We start from the raw sequence: 15,766 nt of genomic DNA, 5'->3' as shown, positions 1-15,766 counted from the left end.
GATTTTAAAGATGCTTGAATGACATGTTCAGGTGTTAATAAAACTATTATCAATAGCTGTTGTTTTGTAACACCTCCACATATGATATGTTACATCCTGCAGCCACAGAAAGCCTCTCCAATCAGGCTCCTACATGTTGCTCTGTAATAACCCCATGAGCCCTGGGCTCAGTAGCATTATCTCCCAGTCCACTCCTGCTGTTTTCGCCCCAGAGCTGCCCACTACTTCATTTTAAAAGCCACTTTAGACCCAGTTTAATGACACTGCACAAACCACTACAGTGCTTTTTTTTTTTTTATACTGTATATAAAAACAATATATCACATTTCACATAATTTCACCTACACTGACTGGAGCTGCAGCGCTTTGTTGTGGTTCTAAAGGATTGTGAAGCATTGTCGCTGACTATGGAAGACTTGGACTGTATTATCACACCTGTCCAATCCAAACCGGCCTTTATGAAGATTATTTTATTAGAATTAAACTACATATAAATTTGTTTTCTAATATTTCGTTCACCCACATTTGAATAAATGAAGAAGTGTAACACTGTACAGCAAAAACAGGTCATTGTAGATATATGTGGGACAACATTACAGTACTATAGTTTATGTATTGGGTTGTGACATCGTTGCTGTACATACTGTATGTTTTGTCTCTTTCTGTATGGAACTACCTACGAAAAATTACAATTATGTGGAAACAGTTATGTCAGCAGATGTAGAGGCAAGCTGTTAATGTTTGACACCACAAACCTAAAGGGATTCAAAGTGATTCCTGCTTAACAGTTTGACCCTAGAGAGAGCTGCTATTAAAGGAACAGTGTGTAACATTTCGGGGGATCTATTTGCAGAAATGGAATATAATATTCCTACCTATGTTTTCATTAGTTTATAATCACCTGAAACTAAGAATCGTTGTGTTTTCGTTAGCTTAGAATGAGCCCTTCATATCTACATAGGTAGCGGGTCCTCTTCACGGAGTCCACCATGTAACTCCGCCATGTTTCAACAGTAGCCCAGAACGGACAAACCAATCACTAGCTCTAGAGAGAGCCTTTTGCATTTTTACGTTACCTGAAGGCCACTGTAGTTCTCCAACATGCTTGTGAAACTGCGATAATGTGAGCCGCAGAGTGCAAAACCGTGGTACCGCCAGCCTCCGTCTGACTCCTCTTGCTCCTAAAGTAGTGTTATTATGGTAAAGATGGCCTCTGAGCGAGGAGAACAGCGTTACCACGGTTTGGCACTCGGCAGCCCACGTTACCGCAGTCTTGGAATGGGAGGAGTGAGCGGAGGGTTACTCAGTTGGTTGCAATCTGCAACCACACCACTAGATGCTGCCAAATCCTACACACTGTACCTTTAATCTAAATATTTTTTCATTACCTGGGTCTGTCCTATCTTCATATTCAGTTTTTGCCTCACCAAATTGGATTGTGTTTTACAGGACTATGCTGTGTCAACTGTGCCTGTGATGGAGGGGCTGCACCTGAAAAGCTTCTGCAGTATGGGAGGACCTGGCCTTATTGTCATCGGCTCAAGTGAACACGCACAGAAAGCCCTCAAAGTATGGAGATTGTGTGTATATGTGTTGTATGTGCAGTAAAAGCATCATCCCATTGTTATGCTTCCCCCAGCTGTAGTCATAGAAACCATTGAATCAATGTAGTGGCATTGTTTTTATAACTATGACGCAGCTGATTTTTCTTCTTTTTTTTTTGACTCTTGGCTCGATGCTGTTGGTATTAACAGCCCTGTCGTTTTTTTTTATCCTGTTCTGCAAAGTATTCAGCAAGAATAACACTACAAGACAGGACATCACACGTGTTGATTCAGAGCAGACTCCCTTACTTACTACTTGATTGCTGCTTCCCACTGCAAGCACATTGAGACCACCTGTCACCTTAATCCTTCCTCATTAATTCATATTCTCGGCTAAGCTAAGGGGATTGCCCCTGGCGCTCACGCTCCAGCTTCAATTACAAAGGTATTCCATTATAAACAGCTTGAGCTCATTACCGCACAAAAGGCTTCTCAATCGATCGAGCTCCATCGCGTAGCCCTCAAAAAATAAACCCAAGGGATGCTGAAGGATTCAACATGAGCGAGAGGCATTATACACCCCGACAGAGACAGATTAGTCGTTTTCACAAAGAGAGTAATAAATCTCAGCCCATCCCTCCGATGGAATTATCCCTAAAATTCATCAACACATCTGAACTTTTCTCACAGCACGCATGACTGAAATACAGTGTAATATGTAATATCGTATTTACACAGCATAGACTCACATGCTTTATGTTCAATTACATATGTGTGACGACTTACACACAATCTTATACACCCTTGGGCTTGACAGATCCTTTCTGGCAGGACTTTTCATTTGTGGGATATCTCCCCCTACTGGCCCAACCCTACATAAGGTTACTTTAAGTCAAGTAAAAGCCACTTAGTGTATCTCGGGGGGCTATTAAAACCAGACCATCTGACAGCACATCCTAATGAAGCAATGTACTTGAGAGCAGCACAAGGTCAGAGTTGTTGGTTTTGTAATGCATGTTTGAATAGCTGAAGTGTACTCAAGAAGTCAAGAATCCAGGCATAAACACATGCGCTAATTGATTTTATATTCCAGCGTAGACTCATTAAGATTCCTGCCTGTTTGATCACCCCCAGTAATTAGCTACTGGAGCGAGGAGTGGCCGTTAGCGAGACTTAATGACAGACTGCTCGCTTTCTAATTACGGCTTACGTCATCCTCCCTTGCAGCAATTAGCTCCTGTTTTAAAGGACTTTTAACGACTCTGGATTTGTAATTAGGTAATGTTCTCTTTGTGGGGGTGAGATCTCATGAATGCTGTTTTAATGAATTCAAAGTGCTTGTTTTGGATGTGGATGCAGCCCTTATGGCAGTGAGGCTCCTTGACTGTGTACCCTTGGACAAAGACATGTTGTACAAATTAAAGTTGGAGCCCGACTAATTCAGTTTGTCTTTAGGGGGCTAGAATTTTGCTGCTATAAAATATTCAGACAAGAGAGGAGACCCTGACCTGTTGCCAGTGTGGGTTCGGAGTAGAAGGTCTGTATATGTATATGTATATGTCACTGACGTCTGGTTAATAAGGCTGTTCATTTCCAGTCTGTTCAGCAGTGTGGCTCCGTTTTTATCTGGGATGTGTGCTCAGACTGTGTATATGTGAAGGCCAGGTGTAGTCTCCTGTCTGTGTTTAGCTCTCCCACGGATGAGATTGAGAATACACGCTGACCGGATGGATTTCATCATCTATCTGCCGCTGTCGCTGCCAAGCTTCACTCATGAAGTCATCATCCTGAAATACCGCCTCTGTCAGAGGCTGCAGCACCCACTCCCTGCTCTCGCACACACTATTCCCGCCTGGGCCGGCTCTAGTTCACCAGTCAGCTCTTCACTCAGCCCTGTTTTTGTTCATGAGGTCATTACTCTCTCAGGGTTTGGTGGTCTTCACCTCAAGGATGTTTACATGCTTGAGTTTGTATAGATAATGAGGTGACTAAACTGTGAAAGTTAAATTCAGGATGAGTTGTGTTTAATGACCAAATCCTGATCACAAACATATACATAAAATATTCTTTGATATCTGATAAACAAATTGATGGGTTATCTAGTATATTTAATTATCATCCAGCTGCAGTGTCAGAGAGCAGTAGCTGATACCACATTTTAGATTATTTAAATGTAGGTCTCTGAATTGTCGTCTTGTTTCTTTTCTGAGATAATAATCAAAAAAGTGTACGGCTACGCTGACGGCTCTACTGAAACACAGTGGCGTTTGAGCAAAACATGAATGTCTGTACAAAATGATGGCAATCTATTTAATAGCTGTTGAAATATTTCAATCCGGCCTAAATAGTGGTTGACAATGTAGGCTAACAATGCCATGCTGAGAGTCACAACGTGAGCGTGACTGCAGCATGTGTCATACCAGGAAAGGGGCCATATAAGGCATCTGAGCTCTGGGTTTCCTTTCCAGAATCCCTGAGTCAGCTGCAGAGTCAGACAGCAGCAGCTGATATCATATCATAGGTGAGAGTGAAGAGCCTCTGGTTTGTTGCCTTGTTCATGCATAAGATATTCAGAAAGAAAATAAGACGTGAATTGTTTCAGGGCACCACCTTCCCTTATGTCATCTTCCATACCTCAGGCTGCAGCAATAAACACTCCCTATAGACCAGTAATAGTTCCAGAGTGAAATATGAGTCAAGGAGCAACAACAAGCATTTATTGTACATCAACAGGAACCAATTTCATTTTTATCATTTCCCGCTCTATAGTTGGAAATGGCCTCAAGTAGGATTTGTCTTGCTGTTGTTCATCAGTGAAAAGAAGTATTGCAAAACTTTTAAAGGCTTGCTGGGAAGGATTACTACATTGAGCATTATAAACATTCATTCCTGGGGCCAAAATACAGATTATGCTGATGACTACTGTGGACAACATCAGGTCCAGTAAATTGTCAGTGTTTTTGTTAACTGGTCGAGATTGCCCAGGGGGGATTTTATTACCATCCAGTAAATATTTTGTTTCAGCAGCTCTGACTGAGCACATTCTGCTGCCCAGTTACCACTCTGAGTATTAACTGGACCTCGGCCACTGTCCAGAAGTCAGTTGCTGCTGATTTGCTGTAGCTTTATAACTGGTCGACGGCCAGGATGACAGTGTAGAAGCATGGTTTCTCTGTTTTTTCTTTTGCTCTTAAACACTTGCAGAAGACGCACAAATCTGAGGCGAATTGGTGATGTCAGGCATGTCAGACGAACTGATGTCAGCAAAAGCTTCTGGAAGTCTGATTTAAGAATTGCTTAAAAACATACAATAACCAAGATAACCTTCCCTTGTTTTTTTTTTATTTCTTAAGCCCTGCGATTTGAATAAATTGATTCACCTTCAGTATTAAAAATAGATAATAATCTGGTTGAACCCACTGACATTGAACCGAGAACCAACTGTTCCATTCATCGGGTGAATTTTCTGAGGATTTAATTGCATTTCATGGATCAGAATTTAACACGAAGCACGATTAAATTCTGCTCTAGGACATTTTCCTTACACCCACAGTTCTTATTGGGAAAACGAGATGTTTTAGAGACTCTGAGTGAAGCAGGAACTGTGATCTTTGGTGGAGTCAACGTTTATTCTCCCCTCTACCACTCTTAATCCTCCTGTGTGCGAGAGACCGCGTTGCCGGTCACGCACATGGACGGTGTTTTCATTCAGGGCTGCTGCAATCACCTAACACACCCACAAGTGACCTGGGAATGTGTCTGCTCTGGTTACACACATACAGACGTACAGTGTGCGCACATAATGCGTGTACTCCACCCTGCAGCCTTGCACTCAGAAATGGCAATGTCTGCTCATATACACTTAACATGATTTATTTTGTCAGTCATTTCCATGGACTGTTAATTTACTGTTTATACATCAAACATGAGTTATGGCTATTCAACGAAGCCATACTAGTGTAATGCATGATTTACCGCTTTTATTCTTTGTTTTTAACATTGTCGGAGCAAAACTTTCATTACGGCGTTGGCTTTGCACGGCACTTCCCAGAGATCATTCATTTAACAATGGGTCCAGTCGTGTGACAACTTTTTCCTTGGGTTTTCTATTTAATGATGGGATTTACTGCTCGTACTAACCGCACGATTGCTGTTCTATTTATTCCGACCAAGCACTGTTGCTGCTGCCAGAAACATAAAATCTGTCACTTCCTGTGTGCTGAATAGATTTTCCCAGGAAAGCCCTAACAGAGTACTTAGAACAGCACATTTACTTTTGGGTTGGATCAGTAGACATCTATTTATATGACAATAATGCAGGTAATATATTCAATTCAAATTTTATTTCAGACACACAGGAGGTTCCATAGCAATAAAAGAAAAGAAAAAGAAACAAAAAGCATACAAGATAAGACCACAGCAGTTCATCATTCAATTCATATGATATACTGTACTGCATCTCCCATCTAGACGACCAATTTTGAAGAAAAAAACCCCCCGCCAACTTTACCACCCAATCTGCTTGGGGAAAAAGAAAAGGAGTCCAAGGATGTCCCAAACAAATATCTGGTGTCAGAGCCCACTGACCAGGTCTCCGGCACCAACCTCCCAAGAAGACAGTGGTCAGCCCTCAACAGATTCAGGACCAGCCACCATAGGTGGGGCAGCAAACCAAGCCCAGTGTGTACTTGTGGAGAGGAACAAACAATGGAACACATCATTGAAGCTTGCCCTCTCCAAAGACTAAAAGTAATAAATAAATAACTGCAAAGTAATCCATATTTCTATATAACTCCCAAAGGAAAAAGGCCTTTCCCCGTCTCAGTAAACGCCCTGATCTTGGACAGATCCAGTCAGTGGGTCAGCCTTCCAACCACAAAGCCCATTGTGCTCACAATTCTCGCATTTTCCTCCCACGTTTGTTGTTGCATCATCACATTCGCTCACAGCCACTCCTCCAAACCTACAGTATAATGTGCGTCAAGCAAGACGTCATACATTTAACGTTTTGGATGCTGTGTATTCCCATAAGTGGCATTTGGTGACTTTTAACTGATCTGATTTCAACTTTTAATTGTGACCTTATTTGACCGATTATTATTAGTAAACAGCCAACTCATCCTCCCCACGATTAAAGACGATGACAGAAAGAGGAACAGTAGAAAGCACAGAGGAGGTCTGTATCTGGGAAAAAAATCTCACCTCTCAAAATATCTTTTCTGAATGTTGATGCTTTGAATTTTTTTTTAAACTCGCTTTCCACCTCCCCTCCCCTACTCGTCTCTGAGGTATCCGTCCGCAGATGTTCTGCTCATAAACATTAAGAGGCACCTGCCTCTCCTCTGGTCATAACATCCTCACCCCCCGACTTCCACTTGGCAACGGGCGTCATCTCAGCCTCTCTCCTCCCACCGCCTGTCCCACTTTCAACTCCTTCAGATTACATAAATAACATGACATCTGCTGAGAAAGAATGTCTGTCTGCTTCTGTGTTCTCCATTAAGCCCCCCACCCCCAGGCCCCGAGAGTGGTTTGGCCAGCAGAAAGATGTGGTGCTGCCTTTGGTATTGTGGCCTTGTTCTGACTGGAAGTGTCTTATAGTCTGAATTGTTTTCTGTCTGTTTCTCTGAAAGTCATTTGGACTCCACAAAACGTCGTTAGTTTACCTAAATGTCTATTTCCCATCTGTTTCATATCTGTGTGTGTAGATCATGCAGCAAATGAGTGACCATCGCTATGACAAACTGACGGTGCCTGACGACCTAGCTGCCAACTGCATCTACATGAACCTGCCTAATAAGGGACATGTGCTTCTGCACCCCACAGCAGAGGAGTATCCAGAGAGCGTGAAGGTAATGCTCAGCTCATTTCACGTCCACACACAGTAACTTTATCTCATGCACACAATCACACATTCATTTACAATCCTGAGGTTACACCTTTGGGAGGAAGAAACGCCATCAGGACAACCAGACTGGTTTAGTGGCTTCAATTTAATGAGCGCTTGCTTTTGTTGCTCTGAATCCCGTCCAGACCTCTGAGATAAACAACTGGCCGGAGAGGGAAACCCTGCAGTATGTGGTAGTTTTACACAGACCGCCGCAGGTCAACCACATCCAGCACTGTGTTTTATAATGAAGGAACCTGTAGTTTTATGTGAAGTGACCTTTTAGAGCCAGTGTTTGGTTTGTCTATTCTGGGCTGCTGTAGAAACATGGCGGCGCAAGATAGCAGACTCTGTGAAGAGGACCCACTCCGTATGTAGATATAAACAGCTCATTCTAAGGTAACGAAAACTCAGTTCATATTTCCAGGTGATTATACACTAAAGAAAACATACTTATTTATATTATATTACATTTCAGCCAATAGATCCCCCTAAATGTTACACTGGCCCTTTAAAGGTATAATATGCAGGAATTTCCTAAAAAAACAACAACAATGTATAGACTGATACAAAAATAATCCCCCTCAATCATCACTTATGATCCACTAGAAGTGTGTGGTGGTGTCTGTTTCTGCAGAGACGCTGAACCTCTGCCTGTATTTTCTCTTTTTTTCTTTTTTTTGCTGTGTTCAGGATGTTTCTGGGCATCTACAAACAGCCTTTGGGCCCTACGTGGGGGTGTTACCCCCAGCCAATAACAGCGCATTCATTCAAAATCCGGCAAATCGGCACCTTCCCGCAGGGTTTTGCGGAAGTGTGGGTGTGTTTATTTGTGCTTTAGAAAGTAACAATCAGAAATTAACGTTTTATTTCTGATTCACTGCTTTGTTCTCACTAATGCCGCTCCCTCTCTTCATTCACTCTATTGACCATCGCTACTCTCTCTCTCCTTCTCGGCTCGTTGAGCCATAGAGGAGAGGCCAACTATCAAATGATTATGTGTATGTGAAAGCGGTCACTTGTCATGTCGAACACACAGAGAATTATCACCTGACTATGCAGTTTCCCCCAGCTCCACAGAGCGTTTTAGAGTTATTCAGCTCGTTGTTTTTATTTTACAACCACAACTTCACTGTTTTGGTTCTGTCTCACCGCTCTCGTCAGTGTTGTTTCCAGACGCAGCAGCCACTCCTCCATTGATAAACCCCAATGTATGCCTCCTACACAGCATTAATAAGCAGACAAAGTTAGCAGCCAGCTGGTGAACATAGTAGTAGTAGTAGCATTTAGCTGCTAAAGAGACAGACAATTCCCTCGAGAGCAGTTGGAGACCAAACCAGAGCTAAAAGGAAAGTGAATGTTGGACTTACATTCGTCAGGTGAAGAAAAACACAACTCCAAAATGAATGCAAATATTGCTCCGTATCTGCTGGATGTGTAAATAAGCCACTGTTTGTATGTATTTGTCATATGAACTGAATAAGGCGATAGTATATCAGTGTGATATTTACGGCTTGTTGGGATGCCAGTGGACCAAAAAAAATCAATAATGCAGGTTTTAGTGTCTTAAATTACTTCATATACAAACTAGCAAACTACATAATTATACTTACTTCCTTGCACTTAAAATTAATATTTGGTGTCCACATGTCCTAGTGGTCTAAGGTCTACTGTAAAATAACGGCAAAATGCCAAAAATATATCTGAAATAAAAAAAGAAATGCTTCCCTGACTGCACTGATCAAAGCAAAATGGCTTGGTGTTAGATAGAAAATTGTCTTTTTCTACTTATGATTGCCAAGTTGGCACTATTTCAGGATCTCATAAGGGAAACGCCAAAAGAAATATATAGGGATGAGAGTAATTTCAAAGAAAGGTTGAAGAGTTGCTCTGAGTGCCCTCTTAAGAACAATCCTTATAGCATGTGTTCTTTGTTAAACTGCTAAGTGCTGTACGCTGGCCCGACATACCTGGCTGAACTCATCGGCGGTGTCTCACAGCACACACCATCACTGCATGAACACGTATAACCACAACCTTTCTTAAATTTCTTTCAGACATACAGTGACCTACTTGCAAACACATCATTCAAATTTTGCCTTTCACTCATGACACTTGCGTGTTGTTTTCCACTGCAGTTCACCGTGAATGACATGTTATTGTCTCACTTTGTCTGCTCGGGGTTTGGAAAGGCTGAGCAGTAACCGTGTTATTTAGATGCTTTGGGGTCACTCCACATCACAACAAGTCAAAAGGATTCTCACAAGATCGAACCCAGAACCTACAATCTGCAGAGACAGTGCTTAGACCTCAAAATGTACTCTGTGGTTAAAACCCCTACCTCCGCCAGCTATTTTTAGAGGGAAGAATTCACAAAATTATACGTCTTTGGACTTACAACTACGGCGAAGGCTCGTTTTTTTTTCCAGGAAGATTAACTGAGGGAAATCAACTTGAGCATAATAAAAATCTATTTGTGTATATTGCGCTTCCTGCTTTTGGAGGCACCTTATAACGGATCATTTGGAGCAATATTTGAGGAATGTATGTTTGTTCCATGATCCAGTTTCCTCTGTAATGTTCAAACCCACCAGAAATTGGCCTGGAACCCATTTTTGGTCCAAACCTGTGTTTAAGGAATTGTAGCTTATGGAAAAAATATGAATAGCACATAGTTGAGAGTTACCAATCATGCCTTGCTGTACAATAAGTCCGCAGTTGGTACATGTTTCCCCAGGGAACTCGTTGCTTGTTCCTCCAATGAGGTGTAGAGATTTCTCTGCACAATCACAGAGACACTCTGCAAGACTTCTACTGCTTTCCAACTCTAAACATCGTCTGTCCTAATCTCCGGTCTATTTTTAGTTTGCTTGTGAAGTTACATAAGAGTTCCACATTAACAAAGGCAGGGGGTCATGAGAGAGGATTGGTGGAGGTCGGAGGGGGTGGAGACGGGGCATCTTTAATGGTTAGCAGTGGCGACGGCTCTGGAGGGCTCGGTTTGGAGATAAAGAAACTAAGCAGACAAAAGGCCTAGTGAAACATAGCAGCTCCTGCTGTGTGGGACCATGCCACCCTCCGACCCAACATATAAATATCAACCGCAGTAATTAGAACTCGGCTGGAAATGTAAAAAAAAAAAAAAGACCATTTGGATGTGGAGATGCTATAAACGGCAGGGGATTTAATGGTGTTTTGGGGGAGTTATGCAAAAACACAACCTTCCTTGACCCTGTAGTCATGCGGTGTCGCTTGGTCGGTGCAAAACTTTCACTCAGACTGAAATATCTCAACAAGGGTGAATTGCCAGACGGATGTTCATGTTCTCCAAAGGACGTTTCTGTCTGACTGTGGTTACTTTTCCTATAGTGTCACTATGATGTTGACATTTTTTGTTTTTTTTAGTGAACTGTCTCTACTGTTAGATGGATTGCCATTAAATTTGGGTCGTGTCTAGAAGGTAACCAGCAAATTGCGGAAACTTGCAAAAACTCTTGCGAGACTCGCTGCCCCACGACCCGTTTGAGGTAAATACCTAACCTTTAACCGTCTCGCAAGACTTTCCCTAATTGTGGGTTACCTTCTAGAGTAGAGTACATACATACATTCATGTTGCCCTTAGGATGAACCGTAATAACTTTGGTGATCCCTTAACTCATCTAGTGCCATCAGGTCCAGATTTTTATTTATCCAATACTTGTGTTTGTATGTTATACAAAAATGTATAGAAATATGCATTACAGCTGCAGTGGGTAGAATTGGAGCAAATATGATTGACAGCTGTATGAAAATGGAAAAGTTATTTTTATAAAACGGTCACTAGACAGTAGTGGATGAGACAGGTAATCTGAAAAAAATAATGTGCCTCTGTGTCCTCCGGTGCTCCTAATGGCATCTGCAAGATTTCACAGACCGGAGGGAAACAACCAATCAGATCCCAGCAGGAGTCTTGCCGTCTCTGAGCAGCTGTCAATCACTCGTAAACTCCAATCTAACAGTCAAACTAGGCAGCACTGATCAAATATGAATCAATATTCTGTAATGCCTATTTCTCGCCTCAAATGTTTTCAGACACATCTTGTAGTGTACTGTTTAGCTGTACAATGAGAAAGTTTGTGACCCGGCAGGCATGTTGAGATCAGTTGAGGAAATACCAAGCACCGCCCACCAGCCGAAGCAAACTTTCTCATTTTACAGCTAAAACGTCCACTACAAGATGTTTCTGAAAACATTTGAGGCGAGAAATAGGCATTACAGTAACAGAATATTGATTCATATTTGATCAGCGCTGCCTAGTTTGACCGTTTGATCGGAGTTCGCTTGTGATTGACAACTGCCTCCGTTGACTGAACAGCCAATATGAAATGACCTGTGATTGGCCAAAGTCTCCCGTCACGGGCTAGATTTTTTAAAGCTTGAAAACAGAGCCATGAGGAGATGCAGAAGTCTAGTTTTCTCTCAGAACATTTGAATTACAATATGCAGAAAGGTTATTATTAACATTCTGCCTACTGCAGGTTAACACCATATTTTTTAGTGGTATAGTGCTGTTACAGAAGAGTATGATGGTGGAGAGCCATTGTTTAAATGACTTAAGGAGTACTCCTGCCCACATTACACACACTGTTTTGGGTAGAGAAAAATCAAGAATTATGAGGCACATGAGAGCGGCGTCTTTAAACACGGCATTTGGATCACCAGAGGCTTCGTCAGCCATATTGCATCATGAGGTAAGAATTTGTTTAGCTGGTCCCGCTGGCTGTGCCGCAAGGCCTCGCTCAGTATCACAGCAGGGTTGAAATGAGAGTTTAAAGAGAAAAATATCCTGGTTTGGACATGTGGTAGGAAAACACTGGTTTTCTTCTGGAAAATGTCCACAGGGTGACACACTTCTTTACGAGGGTCTTTTGAGAATGTCGTAATAGTTCTCACTCCCATCTTTTTTATATATTTTGCCGGGAGACCAGGAAACATTTTTGAATGCTTGTTCTCCTACTTCACATTTTGTGTCCCTCTGAAAGACTTTTATATGACAGAACATTACAAGTTGACAAGTCGAGTAAACAAACTTAAGTGTTGCATAAGTTCTCCCTTTCAGTTTAACTACTGCCAGCTGAGCTGTACTTTAGCCTTTTCTAAAGGTCTTGTTGTAGTGCCGGCTGGTCAATACTTGTAACACTGGCTCACAGATGTGGTACCCAGGGGCAGAGTCGGGAGGCAGAGCAGGAACAGCTGTTGTCATGACGATAACTATTTTGTATTTGCTTTTTTTTTTTTATGTAGAAGGGGAGGTCCTTGATTCCCAATTATATCATAGTATTAAAACATGTTTCTCCCATTTTTCTCAGTCGACATAATTTTATAATAACTTTCAATAAGTTCTTAACAGAATAATCTACAAACAGGATGGCAGTTTTTCCAATGACCGCCTTGTCTGTGTGTTCCGCAGGTGTTCGAGAAGTTGAAGGACCACATGTTGATCCCCGTGTCTAACTCGGAGAAGTGCAAACTGGATGGAGCCCTCACATGCTGCTCTGTGCTCATCAACAAGAAGGCCAACATCTGATTTAAATTTTGATTGTAATGAATCTGATCCCAGATCAGAGGTGGAGTAGACCTTGTGCCATGTTTAGCCCCCCTGCCCCCTTTAACCCTGCTGAGCCCCTACTGCTCGTGTGTAAACCAATCCTTACTTATACTGTTTGATTTACAACCCTTTCAGAGAAATCGTTAAATTGTTTTTGTTGGACCAACAAAACCAGATGGATCTGTTTGATAAATCATTTTTTTTTGTGCCATTGAAAAGTTTAGTTTTACAACATTACACTGCAGGTTTATGAATTACATCACTAACAGGCAACTTCAGTGGAAAATGTATACAGTCGGTTTGTCCTGTGTACATGCACCACTTTACATGTGATTTAATTTAGTTGTGTTTGGTTATATAATAATGCAAATGGGACTCAATTTCTTATTAATTTTTCAACAACTGTATTTTGGAGGAAACATATAAATTATTAATAATAAATTATTGCTGATTCTTTACAGTTGGTTCTGAGTAAATTTCAAAACCACTAACATACAAATCTATATTTTATGAATTGCATGGCCATATAGATCTGACTATTCAACCTGGTATCACGCCAAAGCATGTAATAGACCCGCCTGTCCACCAGAGGATAGCATGTCAGTGTCACGTTTTGCCTCGCCGAGGCGTGAATATTACACGCGTCGTGTCATTCATACGCCTTTTCGTGCGACCGTGCTGAACTATTAGGTTGTTTTGATTTCTCATATTGAAAATACAGTTCTTGAAAAGCCTTCTGGAGATATGAGCTTTTGGTATGATCGCACTGTTGTGATGATATTATGATTGATAGAAGTACTGCCATTGAGACCTGAGGTGCTCTTACTTTTCACGACTATTACTTAGTAATCATTGATATTGATCGTACCGTACTGGAGACGATTTTTGACTGATCTCAATCATTGCCACCAGCTAGAGAAGAAGCTAAGAGTAGCCTGTTATTCTACAAGGACCATCTGTGGCCATTTCATTTTAGCAATTTGGCATCCCTCCTGGTGAGCCTTTGTTTAGATTCATGTGGGGATGCAAACGTATTAATCTGTGCCAACCCTACAGACGACAGATAAAAGCTGACGGTGTGGGAAATATTTCATTATTATAAGATTATTAATTCCAACAGAACACCTCTGCTCCTCTTAATGTACCATGTCTGCATGGGAGACCAATGACTTCTCTCTTGCTGAATGATTCTGAAGGCACTGCAGTTTTCTCACTCCATTGGTTCTGCCTGTGTTGTTGATTACACTGTTTTTAGTTTTTTTTTCCTGTCTGGCAGTTTTTACTCGAAAACTGACTCAGAGCATGCTGTGAGACCGATGTCTGTTCCGCCAAATGTGACTGCAGTGAGAGAGTTTGCACTCAGCATGCAGAACGAGCTAACTGTTTGGTGTGTTTCCATGTGTGTTCACAATGGTAGCTGCAAACAGGAGCTTAGGGGATGTTGATGAGGAGCTCTGTTTTGGTGGCCTTATCTCTGTTGCTGCTGAATTAATGTTTGAGGCCTGTAGCTATGACAACATAGTGTATGTAAACGTGTATACTGTACATACACTATATGCTGTATACACGTTAAAGCCCGCCATATGTGAAACCATGCTTTTTCTCAATGTGATTGTAAGTGAAAGTTGAGGAAATGACATCAGGAGATGATTCAGCCTCCCTCTGTAGACGTTTGTGTATGGGCAAGTGGGCAGTGATGAAACAGGGAAAGAATTCCTGTTGGGAGGAGAGGCTTGTACACCAGTAAACACTGACTCTCTTAAACTTTCTCTGTCTCACTCTCTCCCACCCTCTGCTATTGCCTCATAGACGATCTGGACTAATTTATGGGCTAGTATCATACAGTCTGGCGAGCACTGTAGATGTGATGGCCTGCCATTAAAGTGTGACACTAGTAGTATATTTTACAGGAGGCGGCTGGCTGGATGCAGGGTGATAGCATAGTTGCAGAGCTTCCAGTTCTGATTCTCACGCAGTTACTCCAGGAGGCTGAGCTAGACAGGACTGGTCATACACTGTCTGAACATTAGTCCAATGTCAATCAGAGGATTTGATCCTCTCACATTGCTCCAAATCACCCATTGGTACTTAACCTTTTCCTATCGCTGATTTCAAATCAGAACGTTAAATACATTTTGTGGCTCCTGGCTGGCAAGCCTGTCTGTGAGTAACTGCTCCTGAAAATGTGTGCTGACTTATTTATCCTCTTACTAATCCCCTTACTCATCACATTAGTCATGATGTTGTGATTGCCCTTGTTCCAACTGAGGTCTCATACAAGTTGTGAGTAACAATTATTTGAATCATCTTAAATTGAGCCTTTCGTCTACTTTGTGTAATAAATTAACATCTAGCATTGAACTGTGTTGTGTTTCTTTTTTTAAAATTCAGGTTAAAATTAGCCCCAGTTGTGGATCTGTAATTTCATTTTAATTTGTTTAACAAGCTTTTGACAATACATGTACAGATATAACCCTCAAGGACACGGTTGGTATATACCAACCGTGTCCTTGAGGGTTATACCACAAGGCTTCATCAGGTGAGATAAAATACAAACCTGAACCAAAATCTAACTTTTAGTGGTGTAGAACAACCAGCTTTGTCTCAGTAAGGACTGGCAGTGACAACTCTGCCCATTGATCTCTGCTACCACCTAGTGACACTAAAAATGTACGACAGACTGAAATAAGGTGTGTATCCAGGCACAGTGTTTGGTTGGAGGCAAGAAAGGCTGCTGTCCAGCAAGCT

At 41.7% G+C, this 15,766-nt stretch overlaps 1 protein-coding gene across 2 annotated transcripts in view; it reads left to right on the top strand.

Annotated features, from left to right (window-relative positions):
• ddah1 (dimethylarginine dimethylaminohydrolase 1) overlaps nucleotides 1–15,379 on the top strand; it is a 92,954-nt gene extending 77,575 nt beyond the window's left edge. For both annotated transcript variants that reach the window (XM_037769702.1, XM_037769703.1), the window contains exons 5-7: nucleotides 1,450–1,569; nucleotides 7,253–7,396; nucleotides 12,881–15,379. In XM_037769702.1, the coding sequence (XP_037625630.1) occupies nucleotides 1,450–1,569; nucleotides 7,253–7,396; nucleotides 12,881–12,997 (381 nt within the window). In that variant the 3' untranslated portion in view covers nucleotides 12,998–15,379. The remainder of the gene's footprint in view (nucleotides 1–1,449; nucleotides 1,570–7,252; nucleotides 7,397–12,880) is intronic.
• Nucleotides 15,380–15,766: the final 387 nt, after the last annotated feature.

This window comes from Sebastes umbrosus, chromosome 5 (genome assembly GCF_015220745.1).
Source record: "Sebastes umbrosus isolate fSebUmb1 chromosome 5, fSebUmb1.pri, whole genome shotgun sequence".
Taxonomy (NCBI): Eukaryota; Metazoa; Chordata; class Actinopteri; order Perciformes; family Sebastidae; genus Sebastes; species Sebastes umbrosus.
Note: the sequence above shows the minus strand (reverse complement) of the source record. Positions and strands in the feature narration are given on the sequence as shown.